This window comes from Drosophila suzukii, chromosome 2L, assembly GCF_043229965.1.
Source record: "Drosophila suzukii chromosome 2L, CBGP_Dsuzu_IsoJpt1.0, whole genome shotgun sequence".
NCBI lineage: Eukaryota > Metazoa > Arthropoda > Insecta > Diptera > Drosophilidae > Drosophila > Drosophila suzukii.
In genome coordinates, this window is record NC_092080.1 from 8,629,401 (window position 1) to 8,654,905 (window position 25,505).

Genomic DNA, 25,505 nt, shown 5'->3' on the forward strand with positions numbered 1-25,505 from the left:
GACTTTAGATGCCATAACTTTCCACTGTGTACATGCAGATTATTAAATAATTAAAACGATCGTGGGTGCCAAAACTAGCGGCAATTGATTAATTGTTTTAGCGTGTTTTAAAACTTATTAGCCCCCCCTCCCCCCACCAACAATTTCTTGGCCCTCCCGCACAAAAGTTGCAGTCGTTTTCAAGTGGTCTAAATAGTTTGTTTCGCGTGTTAGAACAGCGATTGCTATTTTGGACTTGGGGCCAGAAACGTGTTTCTTCTGTGTTGTTTCATCGTGAAATATGCAAATTTTCGAGCTTGAAGACTGAGTATCTAACAGATAGGTGTGCGTGCCGCTCAAAAACTCAATCGGACAGGTCTCAAACGAGCGTTTTTCTCTCATTTCATTTTTCTCTCTGTATATATCTCTGGTCATATATCTCAAACTCTCTGGCTGGTTGGCTCAACTCGATATCGGCGACGACGTGCTGAAATCGTTGAAATCTCGCCAGTTTCATTTGAGCCGCGCTAAAAACCGATACGCGACAACGGCTGACACAAAAAAATATAACGATAATAACAACAACAAATAGTATAAAACAAGTCACAACAACAACCACAAACGACAAGCAATTTTTTGAATAATTACAAAAGGCGACGCTTTAATTGTTGTTAAAAGAAATTAGCAAGCAAGCCAGCGAAAAACGTGCAACGAATTTTGTATGAATAACTACACAAAAGTTGAAAAAACGCAAAGAAAAAATTTAAGAAAAAATACAACAAAATAATTATAGTTCAGTTACGGTGGTATGAAACAAAAGATACATAGATACCGCAGTACTGAAAGATACAACGAACCGAACGGATACAAAGAGAACACCCAACACGACCTTGAGGCAAAGTCGCAAAAACCATAAAGCAGAGAAACACAAGACAAATGCTATAAAGACTAGTCATCAAAAATAGCCGAAAAGCAACGAAATAAAAAAAGAAAAGAAAAACAGTAAAAAGTATTATTTAAAGTGTATTATTAATTATACGAAAAAAACGAAACCACAACGCCCCCAAAAAAAGAGTCAAACTGAACAAAAAAACAATTACGAATTTATAGCCTTAAGTTTTTTTTTTTTTTGGTGGGCGTCTCTGTCTCAAATGTGCCATAAAAATAAAGATAACGTGGAAGCGAGATTTGCAATTAACTAAATAAGTGAATATTTACCAAGGAATGTGGTGTTGTGTGTCGTCAAGGACCTTCGAAGAGATTGAGAAATGTTCGCCCCACGAAACTCATCGCCAACTGCCATTTACGGCAAGGAGGATGTGGCAGCCTATGAGGTAAAGGTCGTCCACTTTGCGGAACGGAACGGAAAGCCATCGGTTCCATTTCAACTTTCATTTTAGTGGGTTAAGAAAGCAAGTTCTCGCTGGCTTTTCACTGGCACTCTTACCCCCTTTTTGCATATTGGCCAGAACAACATCCGTTTGGACATGGTTATGGATACATATATCCATGAGATTTCTACCCACTCTCGGTATCTCGGACTCCACCGCATGATTCATTTCGCTACAAAACTTTTGTCTCCGCACTTGTAATGGATTTTTGTGGTTTTTGCCCCGGCATAAATGTATATATTCTATTTGAGCTCGAGCTGCCGCGATTTGTGCCCCCAGGGTAATTACAGGCAATTAGCTAATGTCGGCAGCTTCTAAAACTCAAAGGAGGAATCTCAATAGAAAATACCAGTCCTATTGTATTTGAAACCAGTAACAATTCAGCTTATTTCGATTTTGTTGTATTGAAAATCTCTTGGCTTGGCTTGGATTTTGGCTTGTTTTCATAGTCATAAACATTTTGCTCACGTAAGCGCCTTGTGGATACGATTGTATCTAAGGTATACTTAGCTGCCATTTGTATGTATATCTTTTTCTACACGGAAAGAAATATATATTTTAAATTAAAGTAATGTAATTCTTGGTTTAACCCTTTTAAAAATATGTCAAAAAATTCAGAAGGGTTTTCAATGGTACATTTTTCTTAAAACTTTTTATTAGTTTAATTTTTTTCTGTGTACCTGTTTTTATTTCTTAGCTTTGTTTTGAGGGCCATGTTCGATTGCCGAGTAAGCCGATGAAAGCCAATTGGAAATGCATGAAACGTGGTAGGGCAAACAAAAATAACTAACAAAACCAGAAATTCTATTTGCCAAAGAGAACAAATAAAGATTGCTGCACAAATTTAGCATTTATTTATGCCAAGAATTAATATTCATTTGATAAAGCCATGCTCAAAAGTCGCTGACTTATCAGCCATTCAATAACTCATGTCTTAATTATGCAAGAAATTCTTAATGAACATCTTTTCCTGTTTGGCTATTTATTTATTGATTGAGCTTGTAGGCAATTAAGCCTGAATTTTGTTTGAGGCGCCAATGGGCTTTTGGCTGCTGGACTGTAACCAAACTAATAATTTGCTGCATGCTATGTTTTCCACAGAGAGTCTGGATTAAATTCAATATAATTATTTATGAACATGTTCAAATATAAATATTAATAAAGTAATAGTGAAATGGAACCTCCTATGTACGGTGTAAGGCTCAAACAAACTCCCTCAATTGGCAGTCAAGTTTTGTTCTCACTGAAGAGGGCTTAAAATTTGCATTTTTTGTGGCCTTTTGGTAAACATTTTCATTGCGTGATTGTTGGTTGACACCTGTCCGCTGGAAATGCTTCAGCTTATTTGTGGCCTTTTTTTATTCGCTCGAATTGTGGGCAGAAATCCGAAATGCTTCAGACCTCCAAAACCATGTGGGTTTGGTTTAGAATTTGGCCAACAATTGCAGCCAACAGCTGCGTGCATTGAACTTGGCCAAAACAATAAGCAGCAGACCCAGTAAAGTCATAGGCACTTCATTAACAAACTGCGGGCATTGGGCCAAAAGCCACTTGACCGAAAAGTGATTCGCCTCGGGTCTCTTGGCCAATTTTACCCACTGGTCATGGCCAAGATCTCGTCACTAGTTAAATAATAATTAATTATCATTTGACTGCCGCATCTGTCACACAAAATGGAAATTTGAGTTCTATTCCAATGGACATAAATTTCGCTACTACACCAAATATGTAACAAAAGAATTTCGCTTCGTTTGGCTTAGTTTTTTTGTTTGTGGGCTCTTTTGTATTTGGCAGCACCCAAATTAAGCTTTGATGGATGGCGTGTGTTGACTTCCGTTGGTCAAAAAAAAAGTAAATGTGTAAAATAAATTGAATTTTAAATACCTTTGGACCTGCGGCAGCTGTTTGTGGTAGGAAAAATATTTGTAAAATACCGACAAGGTATAGAATTTGTGTAGAAAATTGGATGGATTTTTATGTGTAAAATAAGAGACTTAAAAATTAAACAAGTAAAATTTACTATTTTATACATGTTAAAAATCAGAACCTTCTTTAAAAAGCACAAAATAGAAGTGAAGCAAAAATGAAAATATATACCTACAACTTTTACCAATAATTTTACTACATATTAAAATCTGCTAATCAAAAAAGCATTTCCAAGCAAATAAATCTCTTGAAATTATAAAAACCCATTATCTTTTTTCCCTGCTTAAGCTTTGCCTAATTATCATTTGAAAACGAATAAAACTCGGCAGTTGAAATCAAACTCACGGATTTGATTGCGCATACGCCCCGTAATTGCTTTGCTCCCTCGATATCTCTTTTTTTATTTTTCACTTAAACGAAATCGATGCCAGTTGGTCATGATTTTGGGGGAAGCTTTGATTATAATTTTACAGTCATGGCTAGCATTTATTTTCATTGTTACTATACTTTAGTCATGCTCAGAAAATTTGTTTACAATTTCACGGCATATCAGTGTCATTAAAAATGCAAATATGCGGGAGAGGAACGAGCGTGAAGTCTTAAAAAACCGGTTCCATAGATCGACCTTATGCATTAAAATATAGATTTTAAAGGCTGCGTTGGTGTGGCTCGATATTCGCTTAAGTGAAACAAGCCAATAAAGTAATGCTCGTAGTAAACAAACGCTGGAGCTACTTTGTTTTGTTTCTGTTTCTGTTTCTCTGACACTTCAAGATGATCTCAGCCGGAATGTATTCTCGTTTACTTTGTATCGGAATCCGAGTTTGCGATTCGACGATTTGCGACGCAGAATTATAATCAAGCATCTTTTGGATGCTCTCAGCATGCCAAAGTTGACAGAGTCGTCTTATAGATCGCCCACTGTTGGGTTCCGCCTTATATCATATATTATATTAGATATATTCGATTTCAATGCGGTAGTGTTGACTTGCACTTCCTTTTCTCTTTGCCATTTGCTTTTTAGTATTGATTTCTGTTTTGCCATAGCTCAAAGTACTCAACCTGTTGTGTTCTGAGCCATACGCCCCTTAATTGTTTTAGTTTTTTATGGCTTTTTTTTAATAACTTATAAGTAGCTTGGGCAAGATCAAGGTGAAGCTCTAGCGAGGCGTAACAAGGCGGCATTTAAATACAAAAAGGCAAATGGAAAAACAAAGAGCCATATTGTTTGGTTTTAATGAATGAAATCATTAGGGTAACAAGTGTAAATATATTTTAGACACCTGAAACTAAATATACATTTCTATTTTAATTTTCGCAACAACCTTGCTTATTTTTAATAAAGAAATTTAAAACCAGCTTTCGCCCCTTTTGTAGATATCTAAAACATAACAATACTTGTTAATAAACTATTGATAAAAACGTACAAAAAACATTGGAAAATCATGTTAACATGCTGAGGCAATTTTTGTTGTTTATGTTTATGTAAATCGTATAAGGCTGGGTTCGTATGTAAACAACATGATAAATGTGCGAATTGTATGCGTTAACAATTCACACAGCAAGTTAACTTCGTTTGGTTTTGTATTTTAGGCAAATATTCCACAAGCATCGACCTTGCCAAAAGCGAAAAATGGGTAGAAATACTTAGCAAATAAACTGGAACCCCTAGTTATGTGATGTAATATCTAATGTTGTGCTGTTCTCTTTCCTTTTTGCAGATAAAACTCAAAAAGGTCTTGGGCCTGACTGTGTGCAGCAATGCGGCTTTGGATGTATCCCCAGTCAGCGGCCTGCTGGCCTATCCAGCTGGGTAAGTTTCATATATCTCAAGAATATTACGTATCCAACAGCGCACAAAAAGGAAACCATCAGAAACCATCCAACTCATTTCCTTTTTAGCTCAGGGTAAAATTCAATTCCTTTAAATTTTGTGCTTTAAATTTCCTGGCCAGTTTCAAAAAAATAAGTCCCATGAAAATGTTTGATTTAATCTCTCTTCAACTGTCGCACATGCCTGCACTTTTCCCATCTCGACGAGGAAAATCTGTGACAGCCACAGGGGGGGGAAATGGGAGGGGCCAAAGTGACATAATGTCAACGCGATTGTTTTTTTTTCCGCAGAGGATTTGCATATGCCACTGAATATTTGCTTAGCTCACAATAGGCTATTACGCGGCGTATACGTAATAAACTGAATAATTGTAATTATCAATGACAGATTGGTTAAACGAAGCTTAGAGTTAATGGAATGCGGCAGGAAATTAAATGCCATGATATCGCGGTTTAACGAAAATCCTTGCCAATTAATTTAAAACAAAAAGTCAATTTATTCCATTTATTTTATCTTCTTAAATCTGAATCTTTTATCCCCCGCTTAAATGCCGTTTCCTTATCCTGACAACATTTCAATTATAGTAAATTAAGCCGAGGAACTCTACTAATTATGTGCATTAACAAAAAGGGCATATTTACGCTTCCATTGCGATGCAAAAGTTTTTTTTCTTTGCTCGCACATGTATGCATAGTAGCATTTGCAAGCATGAATAAATAGAAAATGCTGAGGGAAATTTTTTCCGCGGACTACAGGCGAACTTTAAATGCACTGTAATGTCTTTAATATTATATGAATTAAAAGGCAGGTTTTTTATATAATTATTTATTTATTAAAATGCTTAAAATATCAATGAGTTTTGCCAGAAATTTTGTAAGATGTTGGATACATCCTATAGTTAATTTAGTTACCCAACAAAACTTATATCACAGTTTACTATACACCGTATAGAAGTGTATAAACCCTAAGTGAAAGATGTGGGCGTGATGCGCTCATTAACCGAGCAACAGTAGAAACAACAGAAATAAAACCGAGGAGGCCAAAGAGCAGTTTAATAATGAGCCAGGCGGGCAGGCAGTTAGCTTCGGGCGTTAGAGGGTTAAACGGGGGCAGGAAAAGGTTGAAGGTGGTGGGTTGGAAAAATAAAGGGAACCAAGCAGAGCAGAACCTACATCCTTGGGCATTTTCAATGTGTAACCAACATTTACTGCCAGCCTTGGTCAAGGACGTATTTAAGTGGCCGGGGCCCACAGATTAAATACCACTGAGTGGAAGGATTAAAAACTTCTAAAACGATAATTAACGGATTAAATAAAAGGTTAAAATACAACTATTTTAAAACTAGGTTCCATATAAATAAAAAATAATGAATAAATTATATTATTGTTCTTAAAACAATATAAGATTAATACATACATTATTTTTTGGGTAATCATCATTTATACAGTCATGATGAATTATACAGACGATTACAATTTGTTTATTTATAATGCGATATAATTTTTAACATTCTAAATAATTTGGCATTTAATCATCAACGTAACAATGCTTTCAATAAATATAAACAAACTAATTCTTAGCAGCTGGCAATAACAATGCCACTTATTAGTCAAACTTTTGTTATTGTCGAATGATTATTTTAATTTGTAGTCCAAATCTTTAAATGTGGGTTAAGTAGATGCAATCCTAACTTTCAAATATTTTTTTCTGGAATTATAAAATATAATAATATTTTCCTTAATTTTCAGCTGCACGGTGGTGCTGTTCAACGCAAAGCGCCAGACCCAGGCCTACTTGGTCAACACCTCCCGCAAAGCATTCACATCCGTGGCATTTTCGCGATGCGGTCGCTATGTGGCCACCGGCGAGTGTGGCATCAATCCGGCGATCAAAGTCTGGGAGCTGGAAACTCCCAACGGAAGTCTGGAGCACTGCAGCGGCGGCAATGTTATTGCAGAGTTTGTGGACCACAAATACGCCGTCACCTGTGTGGTTAGTAGCTTTGATTTGATTTTGATTAAAATTCTTTAATTAATGAGTCCCCCTAATTATCCGCAGGCCTTTTCGCCCACTGGCAAGTACCTGGTTTCGGTGGGCTCCCAGCACGACATGATTGTCAACGTGTTCGACTGGCGAGCCAACCTCAAGATGGCCTCGAATAAAATCAGCTCCAAGGTGGCTGCCGTGTGTTTTGCCGAAGATGGCAGCTATTTCGTCACCGTGGGCAATCGCCATGTCAAATACTGGTATCTGGAGGGAGGAAGAAAGGTGGGTCCTTGAATTTATAAATGACAAACCCAGAATTTTTCATTTTAGCTAGACTATTAGACCTATTTGTATATAAACTCTTTGCTTTGAAACTAAAGATAATCTCTAAATGGCATGAAGTAGTCATAGTACTAATTTAAAAGCTCTTCTGCTCCGTATATATTGCCTTAAAGTTTCTGCATAATGAATAATTTGTAGATAAATTTTAAAATATAAATGCAATACATCTCATGGATGTGCGCTCTGCTGCTTTGAATATTTTATGAACCACTTTATGCTGAAGGTCAAGTGCTAATGATTTACATCTCATTTTGCAGTATAAGGATCCCATTCCCCTGATGGGACGGAGCGCCATTCTGGGTGATTTGCGGGACAACGACTTCTGTGCGGTGGCCTGCGGAAAGGGTATCTGTGCGGAGAGCACGTACGCCATCACGCGGCAAGGACACTTGGTGGAGTTCAGTTCCCGTCGCCTGCTGGACAAGTGGGTGCAGTGCCGCACCACCAATGCCAACTGTATCTGCGTGAACGAGAGATTCATCCTGGTGGGCTGTGCCGAGTCCATCATTCGCATCTTCAATGCGGCCACGCTGGAGTACGTGACCACTCTGCCCAGAACTCATTACTTGGGCGTGGATGTGGCCCAGGGCATTCAGATCAACCACATCATGTCGGTGCCGCAGCAGGCCAAGTTCCCCGATTGCATCGCCATGGTTTTCGATGAACAGCGTTGCAAGGTATGCTATTACAAATAATTTTAAAATATTTAAATACTCATCCCATTTTAAATTTCTCCAGGTGAGCTGCGTTTACAACGATCACTCCCTTTACATCTGGGATCTGCGCGACATCTCACGAGTGGGCAAGTCGCACTCGTTCCTTTACCACTCCACTTGCATCTGGGGCGTGGAGACAGTGCCATATAATGTGGAGCGGGAGCCATCGCAAACTCTCCCGGAGGAGTGCTTCGTCACCTGCTCCTCGGACGACACAATTCGCGTCTGGGGATTGGATGGATGCACCAACAATGATATCTATCGAAGGAACATCTACTCCAAGGAGCTGCTGAAGATTGTGTACAGCGATGAGGAGCTGCAGTTCATCAAGGATCAGGGATCTTCGCTATTCGATAAAGCAGGAAATTCCTCTTATGATGGAAGGAATGGTGTGCGTTGCATTAAGATCAGTCCGGAACTGCAACACCTGGCCAGTGGAGATCGGTGCGGCAATATACGTGTGTATAATCTGGTCAATCTGCGCCTGCTCACCACCATCGAAGCTCATGAGTCGGAGGTGCTTTGTCTGGAGTACTCCAATGAGCGGATCGACCGAAAGTTGCTAGCCAGTGCCAGTAGGGATCGTCTGATCCATGTCTTTGATGTGGCCCAAAATTATTTACTGCTACAAACACTGGATGATCACAGCTCCTCAATCACCTCGATTAAGTTTGTAGGTGCTGGACTCAATTTCCAGATGATTAGTTGCGGAGCCGACAAGTCCATTATGTTTAGGAGTTTTCAGGTGAGTCTTGTGGTTATATTATAAAGGTGTATGTGATTAAACCTTCCTCCTCCTTTCACAGGGCAACATCTTTATGAGGGGAACCAACACCTCTGGAAAGACAACGTTGTATGACATGGAGGTCGACTCGAATGCAAAGCACATTTTGACCGCCTGCCAGGACCGCAATGTGCGAGTCTACGGAACCCAAAATGCCAAGCAAACAAAAACCTTTAAGGGTTCACATTCGGACGAAGGAAGTCTGATTAAACTGAGCCTCGATCCCAGTGGCATCTATGTGGCCACATCGTGCACGGATAAAACCCTGGCTGTATATGATTACTACTCCAGTGAGTGTATGGCGAGGATGTATGGTCACAGCGAGCTGGTCACGGGTCTGAAGTTTACCAACGATTGCCGCCATTTAATATCTGCCAGCGGCGATGGTTGTATTTTCATCTGGCAAGTGCCACACGATATGATAGTGACCATGCAGGCGAGGATGTCACAGCAGCGTCTCAGGTCGGGACATGCTCCGTTGCCACGACCCCTGGCTTCCATTTCACCACCAGATGGTATTGCGCTGGAATCACCAACCAGTGAAATAGAGCAGCCGCAATTACAGCCCAAGTTTGGAGTGGCCGAGAGGTTTTCGGATGTGGGTCAACTGCCTCAGTGGGCGATGCGAAAAGCAGCAGCGGATTCGGATAGTGGAGCCCTGTCCATACCCACACCCAGTGGTGGATCCACAAATGTACCTGCCATGCATGCCGCTTCATCGATGGGAAACCTGAGCTCATCACCGAGTCAACAGATCCCAGGACTGGCACCCCGAGCCAGGGGCAGATGGGCCCAGAGGAGCACACAATTGGAAACGGCTGATGACCTGCGTTCCAACTCGGAAAGTCCCCTGGGAACCGTATCCTCTGTAGGTGGTCATAGCGGTGTAAATGTCCAGACTTCTGACTACAATAGTGCCTCTTCCAAGGACATTACATATAATCAAACCTACTTGAGCGAGGACTCCTCCATCGATTCCGGTATGGAAACGCGAAGGGGCGAACTTAAGTTTATCGGCAGCAGCAACAATGGAACGGTGGTCACTGTGTCCTCCGTTTCCTCGATGGCTGTTTCTGCCTCCAATGGTGCCATGTCAACGGGTTCTGGACCTGCCCAACAGCGACTCCAGCTGCCGGATAAAAGGTTGAAGCCGGGTCTGCGGTTCGATACGCATACCCATGATCATGATGGTGATGTAGAGGATATCTCCGATGGAGAGAGAACTAGCTCCGACCATGGAATGTTTTACAACAACCTGGCGCCCAGCACGCCAACGTAAGTATATACAAATAAATATGAAATTGTAGGTTATAATCTACTGTTGTTTCTTGCAGAGATTTCAAGGTGACGGCCATGAACGAGGATGAGTTGCGCAAATCAGTGCGCCGTCAAAAGTTTGAAAAAACAGGCCTTCAGCTTACCACCGCGGCGCTCAGCGGAAATGGAAGTTCGCACACGGCGAGCACCGGAACCGGAACAGGAACCTCGGATACCGAGGACGAAGGCTCCACGCCAAGTGCCGAAAATGCAGAACGTTCGCTGGCCTCCACGCTGGGCGGTAGCTCTGAAAATCTCCCCCAGAGCAGCAGCAATAGTTTTCTGCATGCTGCTCTGCCCGAGGGACCGGGATTAACAACACCCATGGAACGGGGTGGCAGCAGTAAGATATTATTTCACCTTGAAGGAAACTTTTTTATGGATTTAATTGGATATTTCGTTTTATCAGGTCGCCGCAGCATCAGTGCCAAGCACAATACGGAAAATGGAAAAAGCGTGGCCGCACCGCCCACCATCACCAAGTCATATACGAGCACCAAAAAGGAAGAGCTGCTGCAGGTCATCAACAAGGTCAAGCAGCAACTGGAGAATGTAAGTGCTGGGGGTCAGGAATGACCTTTCTCTCGGTATATTTCCGTTTGAGTGTGCCTTTCAGTGCAGACTTTTCCGATTTGCGGGTTTTCTTTTTCCCCACTTTTGTTTTCCCATTTAATTTGTGTTTTTCTTTTGTTGTTCTTCTGTATTTTTATATGTGTCCCAATATTTGTTTTTGGTGTCTGGTCTGTCCTCCAATCTCCAACCCCCTACCCCAAAAACACATGCACCCAAAAAAAAAACAAAAAATAAAACCCTTGCCCGATTTTGTGTGTTTAGGGTACGCGCAAAAATGGCAACACAAGGTTGAATGCTATAGCCGAGGTGAGCCGATTTATGTTGGATTCTAAAGAAAGTTTCGCTTATCTAATGATGCTTCAGATTTGTATATTTTCATAATGCTTTGACACTAACTGGAGAAAGACTATACACTATATTCACTCAAAGCAACTTGTATATATATTAAACCCATAAAAAACAATTTTCTTTAAATATATTTGAACAAAACAATATCTTTAAAAACAAGTAACAGTTGAAACTCCAAAACTAGATAACATTAAACCCTTTTTCCGAATTTAACTACCTTAAAAGATATTCTAATAAAATATCATTATTTAACCATAAAAAATAATACAATAATTATTTTTGCAATAAATAATACAAAAAGTATTTTTGCATTCAAAAGTAAAAACAAAAAAAATTGTTTTGCATCGGCCGGGAATCGAACCCGGGCCGCCCGCGTGGCAGGCGAGCATTCTACCACTGAACCACCGATGCTTGGTGAAGTATGGAAAATCAACATCCTACACCATTCGACTTTTTCTAAAAATAGCCCAAACTAGCGATTATAAAAGAAACTTGCTTGGTCACATAATCCGAATGAGCTAAAGATGTGCGATGCCCCTCACCCTTTCACTCCATTAAACACCACTCAAGCAATTTGAGGAACCAGAAAACCACTCACACCACTAACTCAAACCGAAATCTTCACTCAAAGATCAGTCGTTCACCTATGTATTATAAAGACTTAGGTTTATAACATTTTTTTGAGGGTCACTATGTGAATAAATGTTTTTTTAAATAATTTATAATTAAAACAAGTTTTGAATTTCTTTAGTTACTTTACTTTAAATTATGCACCATTTACATTTTGCCTTGACTAATACAAAAAACCGGTTGTTGTTCATTTAAAAGTACTAATTAAAATTAGGAACTAGATTACCATAGTTAATAATATATTTTTTGACCCACAGGTAGGCCATAGACCCCTACGGGGAAGCCATAGCATATCGGACCTGAGTCTGGCTGCCAATTTGGATGGATCAAGGAATGTGGGCGGAGGACCAGGACGTTACACGAAGCCGGGTAAGTGATAAGGATTTAGGGAACCCCCTCCAGTTAAACCTAATTGAAATCCCCTCCAAGTTGGAAAGTAGGCTAATATAACCAAAAACTCTCTCTCCCGTTGTTTGCTCTCTCTGTTGTCTATCTCTTTCTAAATATTGCTCTCCCATTTGCGATCTCTGTGGTAAAAATAATGTAATGCAATACTATTTTTGATAAATACTATGCCCCTTAAACGATATGTTGACTAACCCCATTAGTTGCTTCCCATGACACTTCGCAGTGTATTAGCTCCCAAAACACAACAGCAACTGCTGCAACTCCAAATACCCAGCAGCAACATCAACAACCAGTGCAGCAGCAGCAATATCCAATAACCAAGGAGCAACTTCCGCATACCCAACAGCAAAATCAGCACTATGCTCCTCCATCTTCCCAGCAATTCTTCAATTGTGCCGCCCCGAAATCCAAGTTGCAACAGAACTTCCAGACGATGCGACAGGTTCAACAGCACTATCCTCCTTATCCACATCATGTGGGTGTTCATCAGATCCATCCACCTCCAGGGGTTCCATTTGGTGGATGTGCAGCGGGATCCTCATCTGTGATGCGTTCACATTCCCAGCAGCAGCAACATCATCACCAACAGCAGCAGCAGCAACAACAGAGGGCTAAAAGAAATCCAGCTGGGAATAATAGACGTACTCCCAGTATTTTAAAACACTACAAATCCTGTCCAGTATCTCCGGTCCACGAAGAGGTAGAATGGTCTGCCGAGGGAAACGAACGTGGAGCTCTACTTGGTGAACCCAAAAGACACTCGGTTTATGCAGATGATGCAAGAACCATTTTGGATATGATCCATGCTGATACGGAAAAGATGATTGATGAGATCACCCGAAAGTATGGAGACCTAGATGAACCCAGTATACCAGCTTCGTACTCGATGCCAGCGAATCTGCGAAACTTGGGAGGACTGGGTTCCACTGGTGACTCCACACCCACGGGTAGAACCACACAGTATTACGTTTACAGGGAGTTCTATCAATGCGAGAGGAAAGTATCTCTTTCGGATATCCTGCAACCTGAGCAATATGCCGCCAGCCAGAGGAGATTGGATGAGGCCCGGTTTCTGGAGACGCAACGGCATTCCAGTGCCAGTTTCTTCCTCACCGGACAGCAAAGTCAGGAGTCACTGTCCCTGCTTTCCGATGGCGATGGTCCTGGAAGCTATTGCAATAGTTTGGAAAGCGTTCTATCCGACGAAAGTGATTGCCAGAGTGCTCCTTTGGAGTATCCACAAACTCAGGTGGCTGTTCTTCAGCAACGTCATGCTGGCATCCGGAACTTTATCATCCATGGACCAGTGTCCAAGTCCTACGGGAATAGCCCGAATGCCTATGGCAGCTTCGATTACTATATGCGACAACAGCATGCCACAACAACGGATAGTTTCGATGTCACCGGCTACAATCTGGAGCCACTAAAGCCACTGCCCAGTTCGAAGACATATCCGAGAATAGCTCAGGTTCAGGCCACTGAAAATATACCTACTCTGCGCTCGAAGAACAAGCAATATAACTCAGGTGTTAACAAGTCTTTGAGTACGGACTTTGCCCAACAGCGTCAGCAAAGGAACTCGAATCCCATGCAATCGGGAAATAATCTTTTTGTGAGAAAACCGCTTAAACCCAAGCCCCCAGTGCCGGCCAAACCTCAGAATCTAATCAGCACTTTGAGCCACATGGAGAAACAGCAAAAACAGAAATCCCAGTCCAGAACTGCCAGTGTAGTCCAGCAATTTGAGCATAATTTGCAGAAATTCGAAAGGGAAAAGCAACGTGAGCGAGATCAGCAAAGGAGGCCTGCGATGAGGAGTTCAGTGAGTTCTGGGGCTCTGGCTGGAGGTTCGGCAACCCAAAGTTGTCTGAAGAAAGTCTCCCGTTTCGATACCAGCGAAAGCAATCGAAGAGCCACCAGTGTGAGGCAAAAGAACAGGCCAAAGATCTCGGTGCGTTTTAATACAGTCTCGCAGATCAAGTATACGCCCAGTGCCAAAAGGGAGAGGGAAAGGCAGGCCAGGGAGGAAGAGCCACCGGAAATGGAAGTGGGCAGTCTTCCTAGTGATTATGGTGAGCGCAGCTTTGAAATGTATTTCGCGGAAAATGGAAATGCCCCGGAGAACTTGGAAAATATGCAGACTCTCAAACTCTATACCAAACCGCAACTACAGGCAGTGGTAGATGAGATCCAGCAAGAGCGGGAAAAATACAGGAAAAACCTAGACAATGCTGGGAAAATCAGTGGAAAAGGGGGGAAAGGAGCAAGTGGGAAGGGAAAAGGAGCAGGAGGCTCCACTAGCCATCAGTGCCAGAATATAGCCAAGAAGATCGACATTATCGAAAAGTTAATCGCCATGGAGGAGAACAAAATGGAGCAAATACGTTTGGCCACCGAATCGCGTTTGAGGCCCTTTAATTGCAATGCGAAGGAAAAGGGTTATGTGAAGAGTTTGACCATGAATTTTGACATGCTGGCCAGGGGAGAAGAGCCCACAGAAGATGAGGATCTGACCTCCAAAGATGCCTCGGATCTTTGCGCCTATGCCAGAAATATCCGAAGGAATTGCAGTTTGCCCGATGTTCTGGAGAGCACCGATTTCACTGGCATCTACAATAGCCAGGGTGTAGAGTTGGCCAAAGAAGTGATAGCCGATGATGAGGGCGTTGATACAGCGAATCCAGAGATCCCTGCTGATAGCACCGATCACGATGACATCGGACCCACTGTTGTTTTGAGGATGGAGCCAGGTTTGAGCCCCATTTCCGCCTTGGTTGTTGTGCCTCTTGAGTTTTCCGCCACCTTCATTTGCGCACCCACAGTTATTTAATAGTTTTTATTTACCCTTTTGATGACCACAGCCCATCCATATCTCGTTATCCTAGCACAAGAAATACTATAACCGCATGACCCGAACCGCAACTAATTTGTGCCCCACTTTTCAGGCAATCCCAAAACGCTCAATCCCATGCCCATCGAGGAGTCCTCCATACGCCGCGCCTGCTCGCTGAGCGACCTGCACATGGGCAACTTTGGCAAGCGTAAGCACCCTCGATCTTATATATATGTTTATACTTTCAAAATATCTAATTGGTTATTTCTGATACCTTTTTATAGCTGGCAAATCGAATGGCACACCACAGAAGCCGCAGGTCCAGCACCGAAATGGAAATGTCTCGCGATCGGCCAGCAAAAGGAACAGTTTGCAGGGCAAAACCGGACTGGGTGCCTCCAGCAACTCAATGAACGTTCTTAATCAGGGTGTACGTATTACCGATTTGAGATCACACTCAGTTGGATTATAGAAAATAACTATTTTTATATTTTTTTAGAGCGATTCCGAACCCGAGGACAGCAATCGTTTGCGTAGTGCCAGCAACGGACAGGGACGCAGCAACGGACCAATTGGTATACTATATTGTTAAATATTTAAAATCCACCTATAATAATCTTTTACTTAACCCATAGCTGCCAGTCGCCAGTACAGCAACAAGATCAACAATGTCAACAACAATCGTCGAAAGACACCAAACTTCAGCAGTGGTTAGTTCACTTCATCCCAGTTTCTTGTAAACCCAAATAATAATTTATAATCCCCTTTAGCCACACCCATGCAGGACGACTCTAGCTCCGAGGAGACGCCCAACAGCACTGTCAACAACAAGCCCATTGTGCCACCAAGGCCAAGAAATTTGGGCTTTGATCACAAGAGCAAGCTAATGATTAACAATAGTGGCAGTCCGAGCGGAATTGCCAAACAGAGAAGTGGAGTGACTTCCACGGAGGACTTCGAGGGTACAGATCGTAAGAATATGTCGGATATCATACAAAACAGAATCTTAATTTATATATTTTCTTACAGCCGAAGCCCAAGTACACAATGTGATTAATAAACTTTACACGACTACACAGGCAGCTATGCAGCTGCATGCGAATCTGAAGAATTCGTTGCTGCTGAAGGAACTGGAGAATGCCCTTATTATGTCCAGAAATATGCTAAGCAGCATCACCAATAGGTAGGAAAGATTTCTTTCTATTCCTGGTTCTAAATGCATCTACAGCAGTTTTTAAATCAGCAATACAAAATTATAGACATTCCTAACTTAGGAGTTATAATTTGATCTGCAGATCATACCTAAATAATATAACTTAACCATAGATAATTGAATTTTACGGTTAAAAAGGCTGTAGACTCATAAAAATCTATCTATAAATATTATACTAAAATGTATATTTAATCAACAATTTCCTTTAATTTCAGACAAGCGGAGAAAACAAACAACGGAGGCGGAGTGGGCGGGGGATTGGGAATGGGTGGTAGTGGGGGATTGAACCACGATCAGCTGAGCGCTGACAACGGAGACTATCTGATGATGGTCAACAACTGTGCCGATCTTTTGAGCAATTTACGCACGAAGCACAAACCCGATGACTGTGAGAATAACTCCTAGTGTGTAGAGCTTAGGCTAGACTAAATGACTAAACGATGGCAGAGGATCTGCGAGGAGGACTAACCAGCACCTATTTATTTAACTGAAACCACACACCCAGGCGAATGGCAAACAAATCAAGCAACAAACCACTAATTTGTAATTAATAACCATTCACAGATGATGTAAATTTATTTCTTTAGTAATTATTTCAAGTTGCGTAGCTGCTAAGTTTATCTGTTTCGTTTTGTGCGCGTGTGCATTTCTTTTAACAATAATTTATATGGCAACCAATTGCGTTTAGCTTGAATTAAATTCTGTAAATGTTAAGTTTAATGAGCAGTTTTTGTACGTGTTAAGTGTTATTTGAGTTTAAGGCCACGATGATACGGAATGTCCGGACTTGAGGTGTCGAGCGAATTGTTACAAAGTGCGCTTAGTGTATGCCTTTTTTCTGTATGATTTATATTCTCTATTTTGTTTATATTCTGTTTGTGAATCAGTCAAAATGTAAAAGACAAAACTACGAGAAATGTGTGTCAAATTTGAATATTCCAAAATTTAAATTTATACCCCATATACTATTTGTATGCCTACTCACATTATACTTATAACCACAAATGATTATCTGAGAAATGCTTATGTGAAGAATCAAAGATATTTCAGACTTTTGATCAGAGCGAAAATCTATTTCCAAACAATTTGTTCTGTAATTATTCTGTATTAGTTAATTATTCGATTGTATTTACAACAATTATAACACTACCTATAAATATACATATATACCTAGATATGAACTTGAATTAGTCCTAAAATTTACATTACAATAATTTACAACTAAACGAAATGTATTAAAATTAACTTCAAATAGGAAAAAAAACAACACTTATGATTAATTATGCTATCTAAACTCAAAACTAAACTTAAAAAAAGCAACTAATTCAAAGCGAAAATAATACATAATGCATAATTTTTGAAAACATTAAACCACGTTTCTTCTTCTTCACCCTTGATTACTGTTAACAACAAACTCGCCCATTCTGTTAACAACTAAAAACCGAGACCCCCTGGACTTATAGCATAAATTTTTACTTAATTTGGCAGCGAAGATTTTGGGGTCTCAGAACTCTAATTCTCCAGTGATCTGCCCATATGAAACTGTCATATGGCACCAGGATTCCATAAAAACCAAACTTATCAACATACCATGTATATAGGATGGGCAGCATTCAGAACAATATAATATTCTCATCCACACTCGATTAATACAACTAACTGGCAGGAATTGTGTATTGTGTAACATTTAAGAAACATGAAAGCCGTATAATAAAATATAATTCAACGTTTACCGGACAAAAGTAAAGTTTCGAAGAGTCAATTACCGATCGTTTAAAATTACCTTGGCAATCAGGGTTTATTAAAGCCATCAAAGAGATGACCGCGCAGCAGGTGATGTAATCGCCCGACATGTGAAACACAATCAACTGGGCGACTACCACCCAAATAATGGTATATTAAGGTAATAAGGGTGAACCTCTTATAAAGAGAAATTTTAGGTGAAATATTCGAAATATTTTGGAGGAATATATGAAATACGTATAGAATAAATATGTGCTTTTGTACAAGATATCATTTTTTTTTCTATGAGACCCTCGTATGACAACCCACCAAGGTCCACTCCATAATTTCACCCACCCGAAACCCCACTTTCTCTCTCTTTTCCGACTTCACAATGTGAGCAGGCAATGGTTGTTCAATTCGGCGCTGACCCACGGCTAAGGGATGGCCATTGATACGGATACTTTTGGCAGCCGTTGGGCTTCAATTAACGTGTGTCAATATTGAGCTAGGCCAACAACCGGCAGTTCCTGTGAACTGGGGATGGTGCGGAGGAGGGGTGGTCCTGTCCCACTCGATAACCCAATAAAACTGAATGGCCACGTTCGATGACGGACTCACCCCGAAAGCCAACACTCTCCCTCGGTCCCGTCGTTTGGTCTCTTTCTGGCATTTATGCTTTATGCATAATTTACGGCAGCGTCCAATCATAAAGCGGGTGAAAAAGTTGAGCACGAAACGTTCCCAATAAGTGCCAGACACGCCCTTGCCCTAAGCCACCCAAATTTTCGAGGTCCCATCATCACCTGAATGTGTATCTCGTACCATTCGAAAAAAGTACAAAAAATAAATGAACAATGGGGAAAATATTTTTGTGCTGTTTAATATGAATATTCTTTAATAAAGCACAAAAACTCAGCCCAATAAATACTATTTACTTTTCTTAATATCACACTGCCTTCTTAACAAACTTCAAAGTAATAATTTTGGTAGCCAAACGAATAAATTACACATTTTTTTTAACTAGACAAACATATTTAAGAATGGAAAATATATATTGTGGCGCATCAAAAGAAACAAAACAACAACAGTGAATTCAAATATAAACCTTGGTAAGTGAAATTCGATAGTCCTTTAGTAGAACACATCGCAGTCCGTGTAGGTATAGAAAAAGGTTGATCCGCAGGCGTTGCTGCCATAGGCACGAACATGATTGTATCGCCGAGCCACGTAGATCATATAAATGGAGATCAGGATAAGCAATGCGAAACAGGCGACGAGAAGAAAGCTTATCCGACCTTGGTTTTTGGATTTTGGACATCCAGACTCGATCTTCTGGGCCTTTCTAAGTCGCTTTTGGTGGCCGCAATCACAGCAGCGCACACGTTTCAGGATCTGTAACATATCGATTTTACGCAACTCCTTGTATTTGTTAAACATCTGGTATAGGCCATCGGCCAGCTCTTGAACCTCGCACATTTTCTTGATGTTTTGGATATATTTATTTTTTAATGTATTGTTAAATTGACTGTAGAAAAAGGGCACCCTTTCTGAAACGTTGCTATCTCTAGTGATGATATTTATAAGTGTATATCGCATCCCTAGATGACCAAGATTTTTTTTCAGTTATAGTAATAATTACGCAAATAGGATTATTATGCAATTGCAATCCATTGATAATATAAAGCTTTTAAAACTCATGTACGTTTATCGGTTATATGGTTTGCAAGCATAATTATTAATCTTTTTTTTTCAAACCCCTCAGATATGAAAACAACGACGACATTCTCTGAATCACCACCATCAAATAAATCACAAAAAATACTTATTTGGTTTATTTAACTATATTTAAACATATTTTAAATTTATCACAGAGAAAGTAAATAAATTTTGATACACCATATAAATTTAAGAAGAGGAACCTCCGTTTCCACTAGAAGCAGAAGAACCACTAGAGGCACTTCCATGACTTTCATGATCACTATCACCTCCACTGCAATTGCAATTTGAGGTAGCTAATACTATTATTATAACTATGATAACGATCCATATAACGTCACGCAAAATGATCATGGAAGCCACAATGTATTCATGCTTTCCGAACTTGTGACGTGTCTTATCGCGAACTATTAGATCAATATCCAGCAACACTACCATTATACAAATGAGCACTACGAAGAAGCCAACCATTATGTGAAACCAGTAATTCTTGAATAAAAAACCTAAAAGTATGGCATGTATGATGACAACTAATCCGGCTGCAACGAGGTAGGCTAACGGAATTTTATGGCCGATCTGGCAGGGAACGAATCTCGAATATAAGACCATAACCAGGATCACAAACGTCAGAATTCCGCAAGGTATCAAAACCTGGTTCGGGTAAGAACAAATCAAAACTTAGAATATAGAAAGCGAACGAAGGACTTACAACCCACGGTTTAAACCAAACTGCCACCGCGGTTAGTAAGATGGTATGGACAATGATCCATATAATGAAGAATATAATCTTGACGGGCCTTTTTTGGAGAAGTTTCATTGCGAAGCACAAGAAGGCCTGAACTATTATAAATGCAATAAGGGCTGGAATGACAAGGAGCCACGATGTACCGGCAATATAAGAGAGGGCTGGTGGGTAGCACTGGAAGATGAACATTGGAATGAGGGTCAATATCAGGGATCCCTAAAATATGGTTTTCTTATAAGTATCTGGATCTGGGGTCAATACACTCAATACTCACATCCAATATGAGCAACACTCTCCAAATAAACCGACGCTTAACCTTAGGATTAGCGAACGGATTTTCCTCGCGAGGTTTAGTGCAACAAGCTATATTAAAACCGCAGCACATTTTGCCGCCTATAATAATGCTTCTGTTCTCGAAATGAATATGTGTGTTTTATTTATTATTTTTATTTTCTAGACAATTTTTTGTTCTCAGTTAAATCTGTATGACGGGAAATGCTCGGAAACTGAATCGCCAAATAATGGTGCTTAAAGCTGTATTATATTTATTTTTAATGAATCTATCAATCCAATAAGGTATAGTGGAATGAACAATATAATATTGCTAATATGAAATCCCCTTCGGCAAACTGGTTCTCATTGGTTTTGCCGCTAATCAACAATAATAAATATTGCCGCTTACAAATTTCGGATGATATCGAATTGCAGAACAAGAAAGCAATGCTTGGGCTACCATATATGTAAATCACAAGCAGTAAGTATTTCCAGGGGGAATGCAGGAAGAGGTTGATGCAAAAGACCAAAAGTCCAGATACTTGACTGAAAGTTTTTTATTATTATTTAATTTATATTATTTCACATAAATTTAAATTAAAACATTCCTAATCATCATCTATCCAACCCGCGAGTTGTAGAATGAACATGAATAGGTGTACGACGTCATGGAAAAGGATCATAGAAGCAATAATATAATCTAATTCGTCGTACTGATTTTTGTGAATTTTGCCGCCTATAATCAATTGAAGGTCATAAACTATAAATATAGAATATGCGATCACGCCAAGGCATATATACACAATCCGGAGACCCCTGATAAAGATGGCTAGTATGCCCAGAACTAATAAGGCAAGAATTAAGATGAATATTAATGTGTAGCACGAGGTGAAGTCGCAGGGTGCGAATCTTGCGAAGAGACAAAGGCAGGCGACCAGGAAGGCGCATATTCCGAAGGCAGTTAAAACCTGCAAGAAGAAAGTCGAATTAAGATCTGTCGATATATCATTAATTACTGACCTACCAGAAGCGGACGATAACGAACGGCAAGGCAGGACACTAAAATGGCATGACATATGACGTATATTACCAGCAAAATCCATTTAATGGGCGACTTTCGGAAAACACCTGGGCAGAAGCACATCACAAGATGAATTATAAATATGATAACAATGGCTGGGATTGGAATCCACCAGTTAATTATTAAAAATCGCCTAATAGGGCTTGTCAAGATACATATCGTCATTGCCAATGATGTTATAGTCAAGTTGATCTGCAAAAGGTAATCGAATAAGATGAACAAATTATAAATGTATAATAGTCTATACTCACGGCCACTATCGTGAGGACCTTGGTGACAAACCGCCGACGGACGGCCGGATCTTCGAACACGTTGGTCCGATACCTCCTCTTCCTGTTACACATTTTATCAAATCCAAAAGACCGTGGTAGTGTATTTGTTGTATATGTGTGTTAGTGGTGTTGTATGGTAATAAGACAGGAAACTCTCAGAACTAAAGTTGGAAAAGTATCTTTCAAAGAAAGATACACCAGACTATTGTGTAAAAATTTTAATTAATGAATTATTATTTAAAACTAATATTAATATTATTCCATAATGAAAATTACTTCAACTGATGCAAGTGACTTAACCATTATTTGTTATAGTTGATAATATAAAGTTACAAAGAAAATGTACAAATGAAAGTGTTACCTACAGTTCTAATTTGAAAGCTGTGTATAGGTTAAGGTTACCTTTGCGAGTTATATCAACATATTAAATACTGTTTTATCCGCATAATTTCACTTTAATTTAAATGACAATATTACTAGTCCTCATCTATCAAACCCGCGATCTCTAGTATGAACATAAAGAGGTAAACGACGTCATTGAAAAGGCACATGGCAGCAATAATATAATCTGATTCGTAGTACTGTTGCTTATGAATTTTGCCGCCTACAATCATTTGAAGATCATAGACTATAAATGTACAGTACGCGATCACGGCAAAGCCTAAATATACCACATAGACACTTCTGAGATAGAGAGCTAGTATGCTCAGAGCTAATACGGTAATACCGAAGACGAAAATTAATGTGTAGCAAGCGGTAAAATCGCATGGTGCGATCCTTGCGAAGACAGAAAGACATGCGACCAGGATGGCACATACTCCAAAGGCCATTAAAACCTGCAAAAATAAATACGATTTAGGATTCAGCGATATGTCAATGGCTTACCAGAAGAGGACGATATAGAACTGCAAAGCAGGACACTAAAACGGCATGACATATGACGTATATTACCAACAGCACCCAGTTAAGGGGCGACTTTCGGAAGAGAGATTGGAAGCAGCACATCATAATATGAATTATGAATATGATGACAGCGGCGGGTATCCAAATCCACCAGTTAATTTGTAAGAATCGCCTAATGGGTCTTACCAATATACAAATCGTCATTACCAATGTGGTAAAGGTCAAGTTGATCTACATATGGCAATCGGATTAGTTTGTTTTACAAGTTACGTATAGTAGTCTATACCCACGCCCACTATCGCAAGGACCTTAGTGGCAAACATCCGACGGACGGCCGGATCTTCAAACACGTTGGTCTCATACCTCCTCTTCCTGTTACACATTTTATTAAGTTCAAAAGATCGTGGATGTGTATACGTATACGTGTATCAGTGTGTTTATATAATGACTTGACAGGAAACCCTAATGACAATAGTTGGAAGAGCATCTTTCAAAGAAAGATACACCAGCCTAAGTAATGTCAAAATTGTATTAAATGTGATATTATTAACAACCAAACAATGTAACAGGTGACCCTACCTTTATTTTTTGTAAACATGATAGCATAAAGGATATCTTTCTACATAGAAAATGCACAAGTAAAACGTTTTCCCATTATTCCAATTTGAAGGCTATGAATAAAAGCAGGTTACCTATGAGAGTTTTATCAACATTTCCAATATTTTTTTATACGAATTCACTTTAATTTAGATAACAATATTACTAGTCGTCATCTATCCAACCTGCCAATCGCAGTATGAACATAAAGAGGTGTACTACATCATGGTAAAGGGTCATGGAAGCAATAATATAATCTAATTCATCGTACTGCCTTTTGTGAAGTTTGCCGCCTATAATCAACTGAAGGTCATAAACTATGAATATGGAATACGCGAATACGCCGAAGCCCAAATATACCACCCGAACACTTCTGAAAAAAAATCCTAATATGCCCAAAAGAATCAGGGTAATACCAATCAACATGATGAATGTGTAGCACGAGGTAAAATCGCAAGGTGCGAATCTTGCGAAGATACACAACGCCGCGACTAGGACAGCACATACTCCGAAGGCCAGCAAAACCTGCAAGAAGGAAGATGAGTAAAGTTCCGGCTTTATATCACTGAAACCTGGCTTACCAGAAGAGGAGAAAATCTAACTGCCAGAAAGGAGACTAGTATCGCATGGCATATGACGTATATTACCAGCAAAATCCATTTGATAGGGGACTGTCGGAAGAGGTAGCGGAAGCAACACATCATAATGTGAATTATGAATATGATGATCGTGGCGATGAGACCAATATACCAGTGTTTTTCTATAAATCGCTTGATGGGCCGAGTCGTTATGCAAATTGCCATGGCCGCTGATGTAAAAGCCAAGTTAATCTGCAATAGGCGATCGGATTAGTGGAATCGATCTGAACTTGTATTGACTCCAAACTCACGGCCACTATCAAAAGGACCTTGGTGACAAACATCCGACGGACCCGCGGATCTTCGAAGACATTTTCGTCCAGCGTCTCCCTCCTACCAAACTTGCAACACTGCATTTTATCGAGTTCCTAAGATCGTGCAGGTGTATATATACGTATACGTATATTTGTGTGCTTATATATTGTGTGAATGAAAATTCTCAGAATCATAGTTGAAATAAAAGTATATTTTTTAAAACTAGCCTAATGGTGTCATATTTTCAAGTCAATGTGGTATTTTGGTAATTTAAAAACCATGGAAAGATATTATCCCATAAAAAGATGTGTAGAAATTAGAAACCCCTTGAATAGGTGACTAAAGGTAAGTTTAAAAAAAGGTGTCAAAAAGTATGCAATAATTTTTTTTAGTTCTGAAGGTTCTTTTTTTTCACTGCATACTTTTAGACACCTAAAGTGGCGTATAAAGAGATTTATTTGGAACCCCCTATGACTTTCAGAATCTTGAAATAACTTTATTATTAGTATTTTGGCGCTCCTGAAATGCAGCATTATTTTCTCAGTCTTCTTCTCTTATTTTCGTTTGCAGCTTTTCTCTAGATTTTCATTTTATCTAGTGAAAAGGCACCGAAGCAGGCCAAACTAATAAATAGAGTGTAGGCGAATCCTAGCCAGCAGCTTTTCACGTAATGAGCGACGCCTCGCTGCCCGCCAATGTGGAAATGCGGCGTGGAAAATCTCGGAAGTTGGCGGCGCATTCGTGACTCTTCAGGCAGCAAAAACCTGCAGGGCGGTTTTGTCCTCAGGTGTGAATAAGCGTGCAAGAAGTTGACATAAAGCCAGGCAAAACGGGCGCACAATGGCTGGAGCAATAGAATCGCAGGAGGTGGACGAGGACGAGGACTCCGAGGACTCGGTGGACTGGAGGACAGGAGAAGCTGCATTGGCAGTCGCTGAACCGCACTAATTGAGCCGCGTTACGTCGACTCGAATGCATTTCAATGTGTTGCCAAGCAGCCCGCCGATCCCATCACATATT

At 40.1% G+C, this 25,505-nt stretch overlaps 5 protein-coding genes and 1 non-coding gene across 19 annotated transcripts in view; 1 reads left to right on the forward strand and 5 right to left on the reverse strand.

Annotated features, from left to right (window-relative positions):
* Wdr62 (WD repeat domain 62) overlaps positions 1-17,651 on the forward strand; it is a 68,101-nt gene extending 50,450 nt beyond the window's left edge. For 2 of the 13 annotated variants that reach the window (XM_036812694.3, XM_036812691.3), the window contains exons 3-20: positions 5,018-5,109; positions 6,879-7,122; positions 7,189-7,398; positions 7,716-8,135; positions 8,197-8,919; positions 8,981-10,233; positions 10,293-10,618; positions 10,685-10,827; positions 11,110-11,154; positions 12,084-12,195; positions 12,435-14,984; positions 15,180-15,275; positions 15,352-15,497; positions 15,567-15,642; positions 15,703-15,777; positions 15,838-16,038; positions 16,097-16,250; positions 16,496-17,651. In XM_036812694.3, coding sequence (XP_036668589.2) covers positions 5,018-5,109; positions 6,879-7,122; positions 7,189-7,398; positions 7,716-8,135; positions 8,197-8,919; positions 8,981-10,233; positions 10,293-10,618; positions 10,685-10,827; positions 11,110-11,154; positions 12,084-12,195; positions 12,435-14,984; positions 15,180-15,275; positions 15,352-15,497; positions 15,567-15,642; positions 15,703-15,777; positions 15,838-16,038; positions 16,097-16,250; positions 16,496-16,685 — 7,056 coding nt within the window. In that variant the 3' untranslated portion in view covers positions 16,686-17,651. Of the gene's footprint in view, positions 1-490; positions 1,314-5,017; positions 5,110-6,878; positions 7,123-7,188; positions 7,399-7,715; positions 8,136-8,196; positions 8,920-8,980; positions 10,234-10,292; positions 10,619-10,684; positions 10,828-11,109; positions 11,155-12,083; positions 12,196-12,434; positions 14,985-15,179; positions 15,276-15,351; positions 15,498-15,566; positions 15,643-15,702; positions 15,778-15,837; positions 16,039-16,096; positions 16,251-16,495 lie in introns of those variants that run through there. The other 11 variants (XM_036812696.3, XM_036812692.3, XM_017083602.4 and 8 more) reach the window with 9 other exon arrangements.
* On the reverse strand, positions 11,537-11,607 carry TRNAG-GCC (transfer RNA glycine (anticodon GCC)). Its single transcript has one exon. It is a non-coding gene; the product is annotated as a tRNA-Gly (tRNA).
* Positions 17,652-19,111: 1,460 nt separating the features above from the next.
* LOC108008776 (uncharacterized) lies at positions 19,112-19,557 on the reverse strand. The gene has a single exon (XM_017072677.4). It carries the CDS (start codon positions 19,479-19,481, stop codon positions 19,137-19,139), a length of 345 nt encoding a protein of 114 aa, XP_016928166.3. The 5' UTR covers positions 19,482-19,557; the 3' UTR covers positions 19,112-19,136.
* A 346-nt stretch (positions 19,558-19,903) lies between these two features.
* On the reverse strand, positions 19,904-20,958 carry LOC139352697 (uncharacterized). Its single transcript, XM_070995318.1, has 3 exons — positions 20,741-20,958; positions 20,431-20,682; positions 19,904-20,372 (listed from the first exon to the last, which is right to left on the reverse strand). The coding sequence occupies exons 1-3, from the start codon at positions 20,849-20,851 to the stop codon at positions 19,911-19,913; spliced, it is 825 nt and encodes a 274-aa protein (XP_070851419.1). The 5' UTR covers positions 20,852-20,958; the 3' UTR covers positions 19,904-19,910.
* Positions 20,959-21,332: 374 nt separating this feature from the next.
* LOC108008765 (protein lifeguard 3-like) lies at positions 21,333-22,273 on the reverse strand. Its single transcript, XM_017072667.4, has 3 exons — positions 22,072-22,273; positions 21,764-22,012; positions 21,333-21,707 (listed from the first exon to the last, which is right to left on the reverse strand). The coding sequence occupies exons 1-3, from the start codon at positions 22,162-22,164 to the stop codon at positions 21,348-21,350; spliced, it is 702 nt and encodes a 233-aa protein (XP_016928156.2). The 5' UTR covers positions 22,165-22,273; the 3' UTR covers positions 21,333-21,347.
* Positions 22,274-22,328: 55 nt separating this feature from the next.
* LOC108009416 (protein lifeguard 3) lies at positions 22,329-24,704 on the reverse strand. Of its 2 annotated transcripts, XM_070995327.1 has the most exons (4): positions 24,482-24,704; positions 23,286-24,422; positions 22,978-23,226; positions 22,329-22,928 (listed from the first exon to the last, which is right to left on the reverse strand). In XM_070995327.1, exons 2-4 carry the CDS (start codon positions 23,376-23,378, stop codon positions 22,569-22,571), a joined length of 702 nt encoding a protein of 233 aa, XP_070851428.1. In that variant the 5' UTR covers positions 23,379-24,422; positions 24,482-24,704; the 3' UTR covers positions 22,329-22,568. The 2 variants fall into 2 exon arrangements, with proteins under 2 accessions (XP_070851428.1, XP_016929236.2); XM_017073747.4 differs by lacking the exons at positions 22,329-22,928; positions 22,978-23,226 and having other exon boundaries at positions 23,743-24,117; positions 24,174-24,422; positions 24,482-24,696.
* Between the last annotated feature and the right edge of the window lie 801 nt (positions 24,705-25,505).

Coding starts and splice junctions, on each gene's coding strand:
- LOC108008776 (XM_017072677.4), bottom strand. CDS start 19,481: ATGTGCGAGGTTCAAGAGCTGGCCGATGGCCTATACCAGATGTTTAAC.
- LOC139352697 (XM_070995318.1), bottom strand. CDS start 20,851: ATGTGCTGCGGTTTTAATATAGCTTGTTGCACTAAACCTCGCGAGGAA. Junction 20,683..20,740: donor GAGTGTTGCTCATATTGGAT/GTGAGTATTGAG, acceptor ACCATATTTTAG/GGATCCCTGATATTGACCCT. Junction 20,373..20,430: donor TTTGGTTTAAACCGTGGGTT/GTAAGTCCTTCG, acceptor TACCCGAACCAG/GTTTTGATACCTTGCGGAAT.
- LOC108008765 (XM_017072667.4), bottom strand. CDS start 22,164: ATGTGTAACAGGAAGAGGAGGTATCGGACCAACGTGTTCGAAGATCCG. Junction 22,013..22,071: donor AGGTCCTCACGATAGTGGCC/GTGAGTATAGAC, acceptor TACCTTTTGCAG/ATCAACTTGACTATAACATC. Junction 21,708..21,763: donor TTCGTTATCGTCCGCTTCTG/GTAGGTCAGTAA, acceptor TTCTTCTTGCAG/GTTTTAACTGCCTTCGGAAT.
- LOC108009416 (XM_017073747.4), bottom strand. CDS start 24,586: ATGCAGTGTTGCAAGTTTGGTAGGAGGGAGACGCTGGACGAAAATGTC. Junction 24,423..24,481: donor AGGTCCTTTTGATAGTGGCC/GTGAGTTTGGAG, acceptor CGCCTATTGCAG/ATTAACTTGGCTTTTACATC. Junction 24,118..24,173: donor TTAGATTTTCTCCTCTTCTG/GTAAGCCAGGTT, acceptor TCCTTCTTGCAG/GTTTTGCTGGCCTTCGGAGT.